The sequence below is a fragment of the Sinohyriopsis cumingii genome, chromosome 15, assembly GCF_028554795.1.
Source record: "Sinohyriopsis cumingii isolate HCF-2022 chromosome 15, ASM2855479v2, whole genome shotgun sequence".
Lineage (NCBI taxonomy): Eukaryota > Metazoa > Mollusca > Bivalvia > Unionida > Unionidae > Sinohyriopsis > Sinohyriopsis cumingii.
In genome coordinates, this window is record NC_142975.1 from 65,867,720 (window position 1) to 65,882,540 (window position 14,821).

General features: G+C 32.5%; 1 protein-coding gene across 1 annotated transcript in view; it reads right to left on the minus strand.

The window, feature by feature from the left end:
- Positions 1-14,169, minus strand: part of LOC149781966 (proprotein convertase subtilisin/kexin type 6-like) — a 29,789-nt gene extending 15,620 nt beyond the window's left edge. The window contains exons 1-7 of the mRNA XM_089935049.1: positions 14,041-14,169; positions 13,424-13,504; positions 11,688-11,816; positions 10,790-10,854; positions 9,917-10,005; positions 7,852-8,024; positions 5,006-5,212 (exon numbers count right to left, since the gene is read on the minus strand). Of these exons, the coding sequence (XP_089791175.1) occupies positions 5,006-5,212; positions 7,852-8,024; positions 9,917-10,005; positions 10,790-10,854; positions 11,688-11,816; positions 13,424-13,504; positions 14,041-14,169 (873 nt within the window). The remainder of the gene's footprint in view (positions 1-5,005; positions 5,213-7,851; positions 8,025-9,916; positions 10,006-10,789; positions 10,855-11,687; positions 11,817-13,423; positions 13,505-14,040) is intronic.
- Between the last annotated feature and the right edge of the window lie 652 nt (positions 14,170-14,821).

Genomic DNA, 14,821 nt, shown 5'->3' on the forward strand with positions numbered 1-14,821 from the left:
TCATCCAGCAACTGCTTGATCTCGTCGCAGTTCTCATCAAACCAGTCTTGGTACTTTCTGGTTGAGGGTCCTAGGATTTCCGAAGCTGTGCTGTAGACCAGCTCTCTGAATTTCGGCAGTCTGTCTCCACATTCTGATTGTCCAGAGGGGTGGATTTCAGACATTCTTCAAGGGTATCCACCACAGAATGTTTGGTACTGGTACGTGTCAGCTTGGTGATATTTAGCCGTCTAGGAGCCTTCTTTCGCTGCGTGTGTCTTTTGGGCTGAATGCAGATGTTGAGCTTAGTGATGATGAGGTCGTGGTCTGTCCAGCAGTCGGCGCCACATAAAGACTTGGTCAGACGCACATCCTGCCTGTCACTCTTCCTGATAATGACGTCGTCGATGACATGCCAGTGCTTAGAGCCAGGGTGCATCCATGACGTCCGGTTTTGAGGGAGACTGTATTGGTGATTAGCAGTTCATGCTCGGCGTAAGTCTGGAGGAAAAGGAGACCGTTGCTGTTACAGTGACCCACTCCGTACTTTCCTAGTGCTCCATCCCAGGCAACGTGATCAAAGCCTACTCTTGCTTAGAAGTCGCCAAGAATGACGAGCGTTTCAGCCATTGGAACGACAGCAATGATGGAGTGAAGATCATCATAGAACTTGACCTTCATTTCATCCGGGTTGGTCAAGGTTGAAGCGTAGCTACTGATGATGGTAAGGTGCTTTCTTCCAGACAGGAGGGGGCGTGTCGTGGTCATGAGTCTGTCGTTTTCTCCCTTAGTAGGTCCAGCAAATTTCATAATCAGTGCCGTCTTCACTGCAAAGCCAACACCAGCCTCGGACGCTCTTCACTTCCTCGGCCGCTCAAAATGAAAGTGTATCCGAATATATAATATTATACTCCATAGTTAATTGTTTTTCATCCATTTCCGTTTCCATTTTACTTGATTCTGTATTGTAGATTACGGTCTTTTCTTTCATGTTCTGCTTTTTCAGTTGTTGCTATCTTGGATTTTGTTTGTTGGTGATGCGATATATATATTTCCACTATATACAGGAAGATTTCCTCTCTTACGTGCTTTTTCTGTCTTGGGTTTAATGCAATGACTTCAGAACTTATTGATCTTTAAGAACATAAAATAAATATTTGGGACATTGTAAAACAAATATATTAAGCTAGCAAATGAATTTGAAACGGTAGCATAATTTATGTATCAAATGAATTTGTAGCGATATTATACTAAATGTTGCAATGAATTTGTAGCAATAGTATTCAAAATGCAGCAAATACAGTTGTAGCAATAATATACTTAATTTATGAAATCAATTTGTAGCGATAGTACACTAAATGATGCAACTTAATTGTAGCAATAATATACCAAATGTAGCAATAAAATTGTAGCAATAATATACTAAATGTAGCAAATGAATTATTAGCAATAACATATTAAATGCAGCAAATGAATTTGGAGCAATAGTATACTACATTTTGCAATGAATTTGCAGCGATAGTACACTAAATGTTGCAATGAAATCGTAGCAGTAATATACTAAATTTATCAAATAAATTTGTCGCAAGAATAAACCTAATGTAGCAAATGAATTCGTAGCAATAATATACTAAAAGTTACAATGAAATTGTAGCAATAATATAGTAAATGCAGCAAATAAATTTGTAGCATTAATCTACTAAATGTTACAAGTAAATTGCTGCAATAATATACTAAATGTAGCAAACGAACTTGTAGCAATAATATACTAAATGTAGCAAATGAACTTGTAGCAATAATATACTAAATGTAGCAAATGAATTTGTAGCTTTAATATACTTAATGTGGCAAATGAATTTGTAGCAATAATATACTGAATGTAGCAAATGAATTTGTAGCAATAATATACTTAATGTAGCAAATGAATTTGCAGAAATAATATACTTAATGTAGCAAATGAATTTGTAGCATTAATATACTGAATGTAGCAAATGAACTTGCAGAAATAATATGCTAAATGTAACAAATGAATTTGTATCAATATGATACTAAATTTAGCAAATGAATTGTAGCACACAAAAAGATGAATGAAGCAAATGAATTTGCAGAAATAATATACTGAATGAAGCAAATGAATTTGCAGAAATAATATACTTAATGTAGCAAATGAATTTGTCGCAATAATGTACTTTTTGTAGCAAATGAATTTGTAGCAAAAGTATACTGAATGTAGCAAATGAATTTGCAGAAATAATATACTTAATGTAGCAAACGAATTTTCTCGCAATAATGTACTTATTGTAGCAAATGAATTTGTAGCAATAATATACTTTATGTAGCAAATGAATTCCTTAGCAATAATATACTGAATTAAGCAAATGAATTTGTAGCATCAATATATTGAATGTAGAAAAAGAATTTGCAGAAATAGTATGCTAAATGTAGCAAGAGAATTTGTATCAATAAGATGCTAAGTTTAGCAAATGAATTGTAGCAAAAATATAATGAATGTAGCAAACAAATTTGCAGCCATAATATACTTAATGTAGCAAATGAATTTATAACAACATTATACTACATGTAACAAATGAATTTGTATTAGTAATATATTTAATGTAGCAAATGAATTTGCAGCAATACTATACTAAATTTAACATATGAATTTGCAGAAAAATATACTGAATGTAGCAAATGAATTTGTTGCAATGATACAATTAATGTAGCAAATGAATATGTAACATTAATATACTGAATGTAGCAAATGAATTTGCAGAAATATTATACTTAATGTTGCAAATGAATTTGCAACAATAATATACTTAATGTAGCAAATGAATTTGTAGCAATAATATACTGAATGTAGCAAATGAATTTGTAGCATTAATAAACTGAATGTAGCAAATTAATTTGCAGAAATAATATACTTAATGTAGCAAATGAATTTGTCGCAATGATATAATTAATGCAGCAAATGAATTTGTAGCTATAATATACTAAGTTTAGCACATGAATTTGCAGAAATAATATACTGAATGTAGCAAATGAATTTGTAGCATTAATATACTGAATGTAGCAAATGAATTTCCAGGAATATTATACTTAAGGTAGCAAATGAATTTGCAACAATAATATACTTAATGTAGCAAATGAATTTGTAGCAATAATATACTTAATGTAGCAAATGAATTTGTCGCAATGATTTAATTAATGTAGCAATTGAATTTGTAACATCAATATACTGAATGTAGAAAATGATGAGCAGGAATATTATGCATAATGTTGCAAATGAATTTGCAACAATAATATACTTAATGTAGCAAATGAATTTGTAGCAATAATACATGTAATGTAGCAAATGAAGTTGTAGCAATAATATACTTAATGTAGCAAATGAATTTGTAGCAATAATACACTGAATGTAGCAAATGAATTTGCAGAAATAATAGACTTAATGTAGCAAATGGATTTGTCACAATAATATACCTAATGTAGCAAATCGATCGTATCAATAATATACTGAATGTAGCAAAGGAATTTGCAGCAATAATAAGTTTAATGTAGCAAACGAATTTGATGCATTAATATGCTAAATGTAGTAAATGAATTTGTAGCAATTATATAATGAATGTAGCAAATGAATTTTCAGCAATAATATACTTAATGTAGCATCTGAATTTGTAGCATTAATATACTGAATGTAGCAAATCATTCTTAGCAATAATATACTGAATGTAGCAAACGAATTTGTAGCAATAATATATTTAATGTAGAAAATGAATCTGTTGCAATAATATGCTAAATGTAGCAAATGAATTTGTATCAATTTTATAATGAGTGTAGCAAATGAATTTGCAGCAATAATATACTTAAAGTAGCAAATGAATTTACAACAAAATTATAATACATGTAGCAAATGAATTCGTGGCAATAGTATACTAAATGTCGCAAATGAATTTGTAGCAATAATATTCTTAATTTGGCTAATGAATTTGTAGCAATAATATACTTACTGTAGCAAATGAATTGGTAGAAATAGTATATTGAATGTAGTAGATGCATTTGTAGCAATAGTATATAAAATGTGGCAAATGAATTTGTAGCAATAGTGTGCTAAATGTAGCAAATGAATTTGCATGAATAATATACTGAATGTAGCAAATGAATCTGTAACAATAGTACAATAAATGTAACACTTGTTCTGTATAGAGAGTGTTGATAAGATATTTCGTATGAATTCGTTCTTCGGCAATCAGTTTGAACAGTTATATAAGCTTCAAATGAACGGGTTAAATATAACAATAATCGAAACAAGCATAAATCAAATATATATGTCGAACTATTATTTCATTTCTAAACATATACGAATCACAATATGAAGTTAATACATCTTTGAACGCCGGTAGAATCAGACATTGCTGACACTCATTTTTGAATACCCGGAGTAATTAAACTGATTAGTGATAGAGTTAGTGGTTCTGTTTCATGGACTTTAAGTTCTATTCGACACTATTCAGTTTACCGAATATTCTAAATCTATGCTTTTATTTTACAATTCCAACTGCTTATATCTGCATATTTTGTGTACTCGTTAAGATGTGTTCGTCCGTTCGTCGCTGTTACAACGTAACCATAAATTTCATCCTCACCGACGGAGGGTGGGTAACTATATTCGACATTAATGCTGTATGAAAATGAGTACTGTAGCTGACATCAAAAGGTTCGGAATTTGGACGTAGCCGCCTAGCAAGACGGGGTTTGGGTCAAAGGTCACATTTTACTGGTAATATGGTCTCTGCCTTGTAAATTGGTATCGAGCAGCTACGACTAAAAGAAGATGTGCAACTTTTATATGGTGATTCGTAACGATGATAAAATGGCAAGAACAGTTAGGTATCCTAAAGGGTACCCCAGAGTGGATGCTGATGGCGGTGTGATTGAGTAGTGCGATGCATGAATAAATAATGCTGATATTTTCGATGGCATTCACCTCTGATCTTAAAATTGTGGATACAATTCCTCTACTTACAAGGTAGCGGCTTGTAGACGTTCCACCGTACGTTGTCGCCATTGCGGCTACACAAACCTCTGAATAGAAGGCGGGTATACCAGTCGAGTCAAGACTGGTCACTCCGATTGTATAGATGCTATTTACGTAGCCATCTCCGTTACAGTTATCATCCTTCTCGCCATTTCCAGCTGCCCAGGTAAAAATAGTACCTTTACCTGAGCGGCCCTGATTAAAATTAAATAAAACAATTTATTACATGCTCATTTTTCCCCCGTTAACTTTACATTGTCAGAATCGTTCAATATTACCCGATACTGAACTCGCGCGACAATACACATATAGCATTCACGTGCATAAAGGAACTACTTTCTATTGTAAACACACAATGGACGCAGACGCCAGCACTTTTGATTTGTACACAAATCATGTACACTCGCGTAAAAGGCTCATTACGTTGTGGTTGTTTAAATTTGTTTCTGAATGAACTAAAACATGTTTCGTGGACTGCAAAAAACGCAGCTGTTTTGGTACATTCCGCGTTGATACAATGTTACGGATTTAGGCTAGCTACATTATATAACAGACGGAAGATAAGGTCCTTACAAATAACATACAAGTGACAAGTCATATACTCTCTTCTTTAGCTGGTGATAAGAATGGCAAAATAAAATATACTTACAGTTTTACATCCTGAATTTCCTCAAAATGTATTTTCTTAATTCTGCAAATCCGAATTACATGAGCCCATGTCATAGGTTTTCAATCTGGATTACACATTTCGAAATTCTGCTGTAATTTCGATGATAAGTGCAATTGCATCCTCCTTACTGCACTCAAAATGAAATAAGCATTAAATTCCATAGCGTCCTTTTTCATAATTGCAACTGAAAGACTTCATATTTTTCCCACATTATGATTTCAAACATTCAATGACAGAAACAGAAACACATTTGCAGATGTAAACACGCTTCTCCCACGCCACTTCAATCCGATGTATTTCATGTATAATTTGCACAGATGAATCCAGTCCAAAATCACAAACTTTCGTCGAATCGAAACAAAATACCAAAATATATTCATTCCAGATCAAATGGAAAAGTTGTTGCAATGCGCATTCATTCACAATATGACTGCAAATTTCAATTTTAACTAGACACGCCATTTTCTTTCGAAAGTTATGTCGAGCGCTCGACTAAGTTCAGATTTATCTGGGCGGAGTTATGTGCGCATTAATAATGGTGTCATTGTTTAATGACAAATCTGCGCTTGTGTATTTAGTTTGGAATACGGCATTCATTCATTTACGTTGTTTCTTGTAGTGTATTTTGTTCATGTAATTAAACCTTAGGTATAATATAAAAAAAATGAGCATATAATAAATAGGTTACTGCATTTGTATGGGAAAATATGAACTCGTTTTATCGGAAGGATATACTGCACTCCCAAGGTCGTGAAGTATTCCATCCCAAAACTCGTTCATATTTTCTCATACAAATGCAGTAACCTATAAGCATTGTATGCATGAAAGATTTCAATATTTCAGTAACATGTTTGTGGTTGTTTAATAACCCACGTATTTTAAGTGAATCTAAGAGTGTATGCTATTTTAGTACCTGCATTTTAAGCATTTCTTGTCACACGCCTAACAATAAACAACTTTGGAGTTGTTATTATTCAAACCACCTTGATAAAATGTGTAGAAGTATGTATGCTGAAATGTATGATCTGTATTTGTATTTCTATTTACTAAATTTGCAATTGATTTAATGCAAGTATCTCGTAATAACATGATAAGAGCTCAACTTTCTTTGGTCATCTCTTTTTCTCACAAGTAACCAAAATCTATATCTAGCATCCATCGCCTTGTAGATTATAAACTTATGGAAATTTACGACATTGATATTTGGTTTAAGTGAGTCAAGACAGTTATATGATTTAAATGAGTCAATACATTTTATATCGTTTAAATGAGTCAATATTTATGCATTAATTCATACTCATAAAATGTGATCGCTTGTCCTTGACGAACACCTCTTTCCAAATACAAGGTGAATTTGTATTACTTCCATTACTCGCCATGGCAAATCCCGATGTCTTTCATTATGTATTCTTTTAAATCCCACAATCTGTCAATCTGTCAACCTAACAGCCCTTGGGCATTTTCTCGGGTGTTTTGTATATGTTATTATCATCCTACATTGTCTTCATAAACACAGTCTTTGTGATTGAACATTATTCCATTCACAGTGACTGAATCGGAGATATAACAATACCTCTCTTATGGATAGAGCACTAAACTAACACGATGCCTATCAAATGTCGTGACTTTGCACGTCGTGAATTAGGTACATGTGTAGTACAATAGAAATGTATGGACAGACAGAGGGTATACCAATATTCTTGATTCTTTTATATGAAAGGTTGAACATAATAAATAGCAAAGCATGCCAGGTCTGATAAATATATGTTTTTCTACAGTGGCTCTTATATATATATATATATATATATATATATATATATATATATATATATATATATATATATATATATATATATATATATATATATATATATATATATATATCTGATACAGCAACAATACTATTGGTAATATATATATATATATATATATATATATATATATATATATATATATATATATATATATATATATATATATATATATATATATATATATATATACACATAGAGAGAGAGAGAGAGAAATATAAATAAATACATCAAGCTTTCGTCATAGACATAAACCTTATGAGAATACCGAATAACAAGAATGATCAAAAAGTCTTTTACTGCTTTCCGTCATTAATAATTACACTGTAAAACATGTTGCAGGGATTAATTACCGTTGAGACGCCATTTAGTAGTGCTGCTTTAACAAGACTTCCAGTGTCAGAGTAACCGTACCCATCTGTAGGACCCCAGCTGTTGGAATAGATGTCCACTATAGAGCTCCGGTGACTTATCGATTGGGACTCCTGAAGGTCTGTGGCTCCACTCGAAGACAAAAGTCTGACGCCTAAGAAAGGATATTAGTATGAATATATTGAGAACTGCCCTTATAACGAAATTCTTTTTTTGCAAATAACTCTCGGTATGAAGTTCATTCCCAGTCAGATCGATACTGAGATTCCTTGAATAATCCACACAAAAGATTTATATGGTTAACTTCTCAATTAAAAACGTGTAATACCATAAAGATTCATAAAAAATTATCAACTGCACAAATTAGATTTTGATAAATTATGTTGCACTTTGTGAAATGAAAACAAAATCGTTTCTTTCAAAAAATGTTCTTGAAAATTATAAAATGGAGGAACGTATGATTAAATTTCGTTTATCTGAAATTTAGAAAACCATTTCAAAAACACCAAAAGTTTTGCTAGTCTTATCGAGCACAATATTAAATAACTGCAGGACATCAATGTATACATTCCAGATGAACGTAATTTCAGATTGAAAATAAACACGTTTGTTTTACATATGATAAAATACCTCCTCATTTTTCAAAACTAATGTTCACTGGCTTGACATAGATATTATTTATTTAATCAATTCATCTGATACATTATGAAATAATTTTACTTATGTATAAATTGAAAAAAAAGGAGGAAAATACGTTCATTAAAATTAGCCTGGGTTGTTCCTGTGATCATCACTGACGACAAATATAAATGAAGTTTTATAAATTAATATCTATAGAAAATGTTTATTTGAAAATTTAAAGAACTATCGTGAAAGTCAAGATATTCACAAAGTTGAATGCATTAAATAAAGATCTTGGTAGAGTACCTCTTCATTTAATCCAAAAAATGTTATAGAGAAAAGGACGAAAGTTGGATAATGGTTTATATAAATTATTATGTTATTATTATTTTATTTAATTTATTGCTGGCTGAATTTAAGGTTGAAAATCTTTGTTGACTCTGTTATTGGTTACAATGTCGAAAACTGTTTTTGGGAAATCGGTCGAATGCAAACGAATTAGGACTGTAACATTAATGGTTGAATCAATACAATGTTGAAATACCTTATAGACTAATTAAACAAAAAGTATGTTACCAGCTTATACAATCAGGGACAGATTCCCTGCTATTGTCTAGCACATGGACTTATTATGCTGAGAATAAAAAACGTAAGTTGGGACCATGCAATTGCAGATGATGAATATTTAACAACTCCTACCATCCTTAAGGGAGTCAAATAATTGAACAATTGAATTAGCTCCTTATTTTAACACATCCAGAAAAGAGAGGTTTTGTGTATTACGTAATCAAAATATGAATGAAGCTCAGTATCCCTTCTTCTTCAAGTGCACTTGGTATCGTAACCTTCCAGATGACTTGCTTTTGTCCTACATTTCGCAAATTAAAATCTGTCTCATTTTCCAGGTAAAAAAATAAACTTATTAGTCCAGCTAAATATATTGATTGTTCATGAAAATAAGTGACATCACACAATCGTGATCGCTAATGTCCTTCTTCGCTCATTGATAATTAGTATTTTTGAATATATATATATATATATATATATATATATATATATATATATATATATATATATATATATATATATATAGAGAGAGAGAGAGAGAGAGAGAGAGAGAGAGAGAGAGAGAGAGAGAGTCCATCAGTCCTATGTTCACGACTTAGAATAAGGTCGAACCATACTGTTTCGCTATGTGATAGACACAAGAACTTGTTCGTCTATTATTTTTGCACAACTTAGTATTGTTCTAAATATATATCTTGCTGTAAATTGTCCCTAGTGATTCCAACAGGCTGGAGTCCAGAACTGTTTGTAGATTTTGTTCTAATTGTTTGGTTTTGTCAGTGGACGTATTTTTCCTCCCCCGACGAAGAGCAGATTGTTTAACCCTACGTTGGGAATTGATATGTGGAAGTAACACACCAATAATTTTTGATCTGTATGCAACCCCGACAACGCACTCATTGTTATTGGCCTCTGCAGCAATTAATCCGCTACACTGGGTACCGTGGCTGCAATGAGATTGAAATGTGCAAGCGTTGACACATTCCACACAGTCCTTTTTCAATAATCAATAGTCAAAGAATCCCATCATATCAAATCCGTTCTGTATTGTAACTTCCAGGATCTGCTTAATGGTATAGTATCGAACATCAAAGTTATTAATATTTTGGGCGCAAATAATATTTAATGTTCTGTAAATGATTTACGCGGCAAATGTACATCAAAATATCTAATCTTGTTTTATTAGTATTGATCTAATTATTCAATTAGTATTGATCTAATTATTCAATTAGTATTGATCTAATTATTCAATTAGCATTTATCTAATTATTCAATTAGCATTGATCTAATTATTCAATTAGTATTGATCTAATTATTCAATTAGCATTGATCTAATTATTCAATTAGTATTGATCTAATTATTCAATCTATTTTCTTAACTACGAATATTAAAGGTCATGCATACTATGTATACTAGCGTATATCAACTATTATTGTCATTAATGCATGTGCATTGTCTTTTCTGTGTTTTATCAAGTATATATTCTTCGTTTACTTAAATTCAATTATTTTATTTTTAAAATGTTGAACGTTATAACATTAGCACAATGACCATCCAAACCTTTAAATTATTTGGTTGGAAAAAGTTCCATGGTAAAATAAAGAAACAGTCTCGCAAAGTCTTTCTAATACAATTAAATCATCTGTAACATTCGTTTATTGGATCGTTTCTTCTAAGTTTTATCAAAATAGCCAATATAATGCAGTATAAAACGACATATGAAGACTTACTCATTCCCATCACTAGGATCTGGGTTGGCATCATTATCTACGTAATCGTAATGGTAGCCGCTGTACTGAAAATAAAATCAGACCATTGAATGAGTCATTAAAACATGTTTTTGGACTGGGACAAATTTAAATATTAATATTGTGGAAGCATGATAACGTGTTTATCTACAGATACGAGCCGTTATCACTTTTATCTTTTATATTATCTATGGACTAAAATCGTCCGCGAACCTGAAGTTCAAACCAGTACATTTTCCAATCTTTAGACGTATCATGTGCAAAAAATCTTTGATTTAAAAACAGTAGAATAATAAAATGCAATAGCAAAAGCAGATACAATAAATCAAGGACAGAACAAAAATGATGATGGCGATATTTGTGGTAGGGATAGATTTTTAAAATGCATCTTTAGTGATGGCAGTGTTGGATCCTATCACTACCTATTAACATGTACGTAAAAAATAGAATTTATATTTAGTTAGTATTTCAGTCACCTTAGATCGATTTAGTTATGCATTTTGCTTGGCATTTAAGTAAGAAGCATATGCGTTTTAAGAAACGGTCAAATTCACAGTAATACACATTTTGGAATGGATTTTGATACATAAATTAAGACAATATTCTATTGGATAAGATATCTATTTGATCTTCCTTTTCCAAGGTTCACTCAGAAATTGCTTCCTTTGTCAAATTTTTAACTTAATATAACCAGTGAGATATATTTACAAGTGACTTGTTGAATTATACAGTACCTAAAGCGACTAGGCGACGAAAAGCTAACAAAGGTGCGCATAGCAAATACTTTTATATATTCGCATTCTTACAATCATTTAACGTAGTAATATTTTTAGTAACTTAACCATTTTCCCTTAAAGTGCCGTCACTCTTCTCAACTAACCATGTTGGCGTCCAGATCGGTGTGAGTTATCTCCACTCCATCGTCTACAACTGCAATCGTGACTCCATTACCGTTGTAACCCAGATTCCACGCCTCCTGGATCTTCATGGATGGAGCAACATTTCCGTTCTAGAAATAAAACATTAGTTCAAGTTATCCAGAGTCAGTCCGCACTCGTTTCGCTGGTATTCTTTCCCCACGCCCACCTGTCTCATTTATCACTGTTCATTTATATCCACAATCATACATATATGATCAGGTTCCAAACACCACGGCGGCACTTAGATCTCTGTAGCGGTTCAGTGTTAGTATGCATGAGTCTCGAGCCCAAAGATGTGGATTAAAACTTGACCAGGTCGGCTATTGAATTGTCTCTGTTCAAGGAACTTTACTTCATCTGCATCGGCACTTTATATTGTATGATGTTTTAAGTGCCATCAAACACTAAAATAGTCCATAGCTTAATCTGACCTCTAATACCCAAGTCAGCCTACGCAAATCTCTTGTGAACAGTCATATTCGAAGATTTTTAATCTCTACAAGGATTGTTGGTTTTGTATATAGTTGCTTTCACCCGCTGGTATGATCAATGTGTACCAGTAGTATCTTGAAAAGCTCAAGGGCGTACTTAACGTTAATTGTGTTAACAGTCTTTTATAATTGAAATGTAATTAGGCAAGGGGGTCACTGTAACTTATAAAGAATAAATATATTAAATTCCTGGTTTTCATAAAGTTAATTTTTGAAGTGTGCCTTTATTTCTTGATATCGACTGAAACAACATACTTGCTTGCACGAAGTGAAAATTTAACCTTTTAACAGTGCATGTGTGAATTAAAAGGGTTATTTTCTTTATTTTGCAAATAAATAAAAAGCTAATAAAGTAGAAAAAATAGTATGAAAAAGAAATTACCACTCTATTATAAAGAAAACTTTGTCTCTTAATTCCATATATTGCTCTAAATTTTGGATTCTGATAAATTTGCATCACACTTACTACATGTTATTGATATCGATCCTCGCTCATTGGTTGTAGGGTGAGCGTAAGTTTTCGGTCTTTCTCCTGAGTCGAGGTGATGAGAGATAGGTAAAACTTAAAAAGTTAATACGATGCTCTTGAATATTTGTTTGACCAATTTATGCATGTGACATACTGGTCACAATCCAGAAGGGGATGACGGTTATTTTCAGTGTTAGGGGAATGCGACATGAACATCTGGATTTACAATAGCAGACCGCATAGATATCAATGGTTTACTATCATTGTAAACCTGCTGTTAATATCTGGTATATTTAAGTAAATAATGGTACCTTTAAATTACCCTTGTCGTTGTTATTATTATTATTATCATTATTATTATTATTATTATCGTATTCATCGTTAGTAAGATTGAAATCAATTAAATGAAATCACTAAAATAAATAAATCGATTATCTTTAGTTAACCATCGTAAGCAAAAAAGATATTGAAACTCATTTTGTACTGAAACAAATCTAATACCTAAAACGTTTTGAAGACATTAGATCGTAATATTAGAATTATATTTTCAGTGGCAGTTAATTTAAAGATCGAATATGAACATTCTGAATACAGATTAACATTTTCACTACGCAGTCAAACAAATATTAAATTTCTTATAACCATGCTTACATGTGTATGTGTGTGGGAGACACATTTTCTTAATATTTGAACAAGATTATTTGACAGAAATATACAATAGGTTACATGTACTTACGAGGTACCACAGGTTTGACCATTGCGTATCCGATGTTTTTTTGACACGTACTTTGTACTCTTGTTGTTCGACCTTTTTCACCTAAAATAAAGATTTCGAAACAAAGCTAATAGTTGTTTTTCCAGTGATTTTTGCATTCCACACAACACGTATGAGGTAATAAATATGGATTACAGGGTATATTCCTCTTTAACAAGTTACCTGCTTTAGCCGACTGAAGTCAGCTTGTATTGTTCTTCTCGTCAAATTCGTCGTCCATTCTCGAGATTACGTGCCTCTCTTTAATACATTTCAAGAGATGATATACTTTTTGGAATATATTAGTTTTTGAGACTTATTAAATAAAGGTTTTTGAGATTTATTAAATAAAGGTGTTTTGACAACTGAGTGCAGTTTATGAGAGTAGAATCGTATAATATAGCGCTGAAATTTGGAAACATGTGAACGCATGCTTTCCTCTATAATCTGTTTAAATACTGTTTAATTTCACTAACGTCAGTTCAATGCAGCACATAAATCATACCAATATTAAAACAGTAAGATAGGCGAGAATTACAACGGGAACGGCAAGTATAGTTAAATGAGATAAAACGTTCATACCTAGGGGAATCACTAACAAGATTAAGACAAAGAACGAGGATGAATTCAGTCTCAAATACGATGACAGCACTCATTGATGAAGTAAACACAAACAACAATGAGGAACGGAGACAATATTTTCTTAAAATTGGAGTCTTGAAAGTCATTGTGGATGTGCTTAGCAAAAGCATTGTTGTATACATTTATTAACAAGAACTAGATAGAGAATATATGCTTGTACTTTGATTCTTGCTTTATTTTCCTGCGACATCGAAGAAACATGTCCCAAGTCCCTAAAGTGTAACGTCATGGTAATAAATTGTACAAATCCAGTGATATTGGCCTTAGGTACGTATTTTACTAATAGAATACCTCGTTGTCTATTCACTGATAAATATAACTATATTATAATTAACACCAGAGGCGGCGTTTGGAGTAGGCGGGGCCTACGGCCAATCATGACCGCGCGGGGCCAGAGTATCGGTATCTCGATTGATATGCTACTGCAAACACTGGTTATGTCTAGACTAGATCAACTTTCGCGATTTGGCGCACGAATTTAGTTTTTTCATTATTCATAAATTTACCGGAGAATATAGCTTGACAAAATCATATGGACGACCTTAGGCCTGAAGCGTGGGTCCCCATCAACAGCGGGGCCTGGGGCGATCGCCCCACTTGCCACCCCAAACGCCGTTCATGATTAACACAAAGGTTCATAGGTTTGCGTCCACTTTCGGTAAGTTGCCATAATAAAAGAATTGTTCATAATATATCACTGTACTCTCCAATACACCAATTAAACCTAACAGTTGTAGC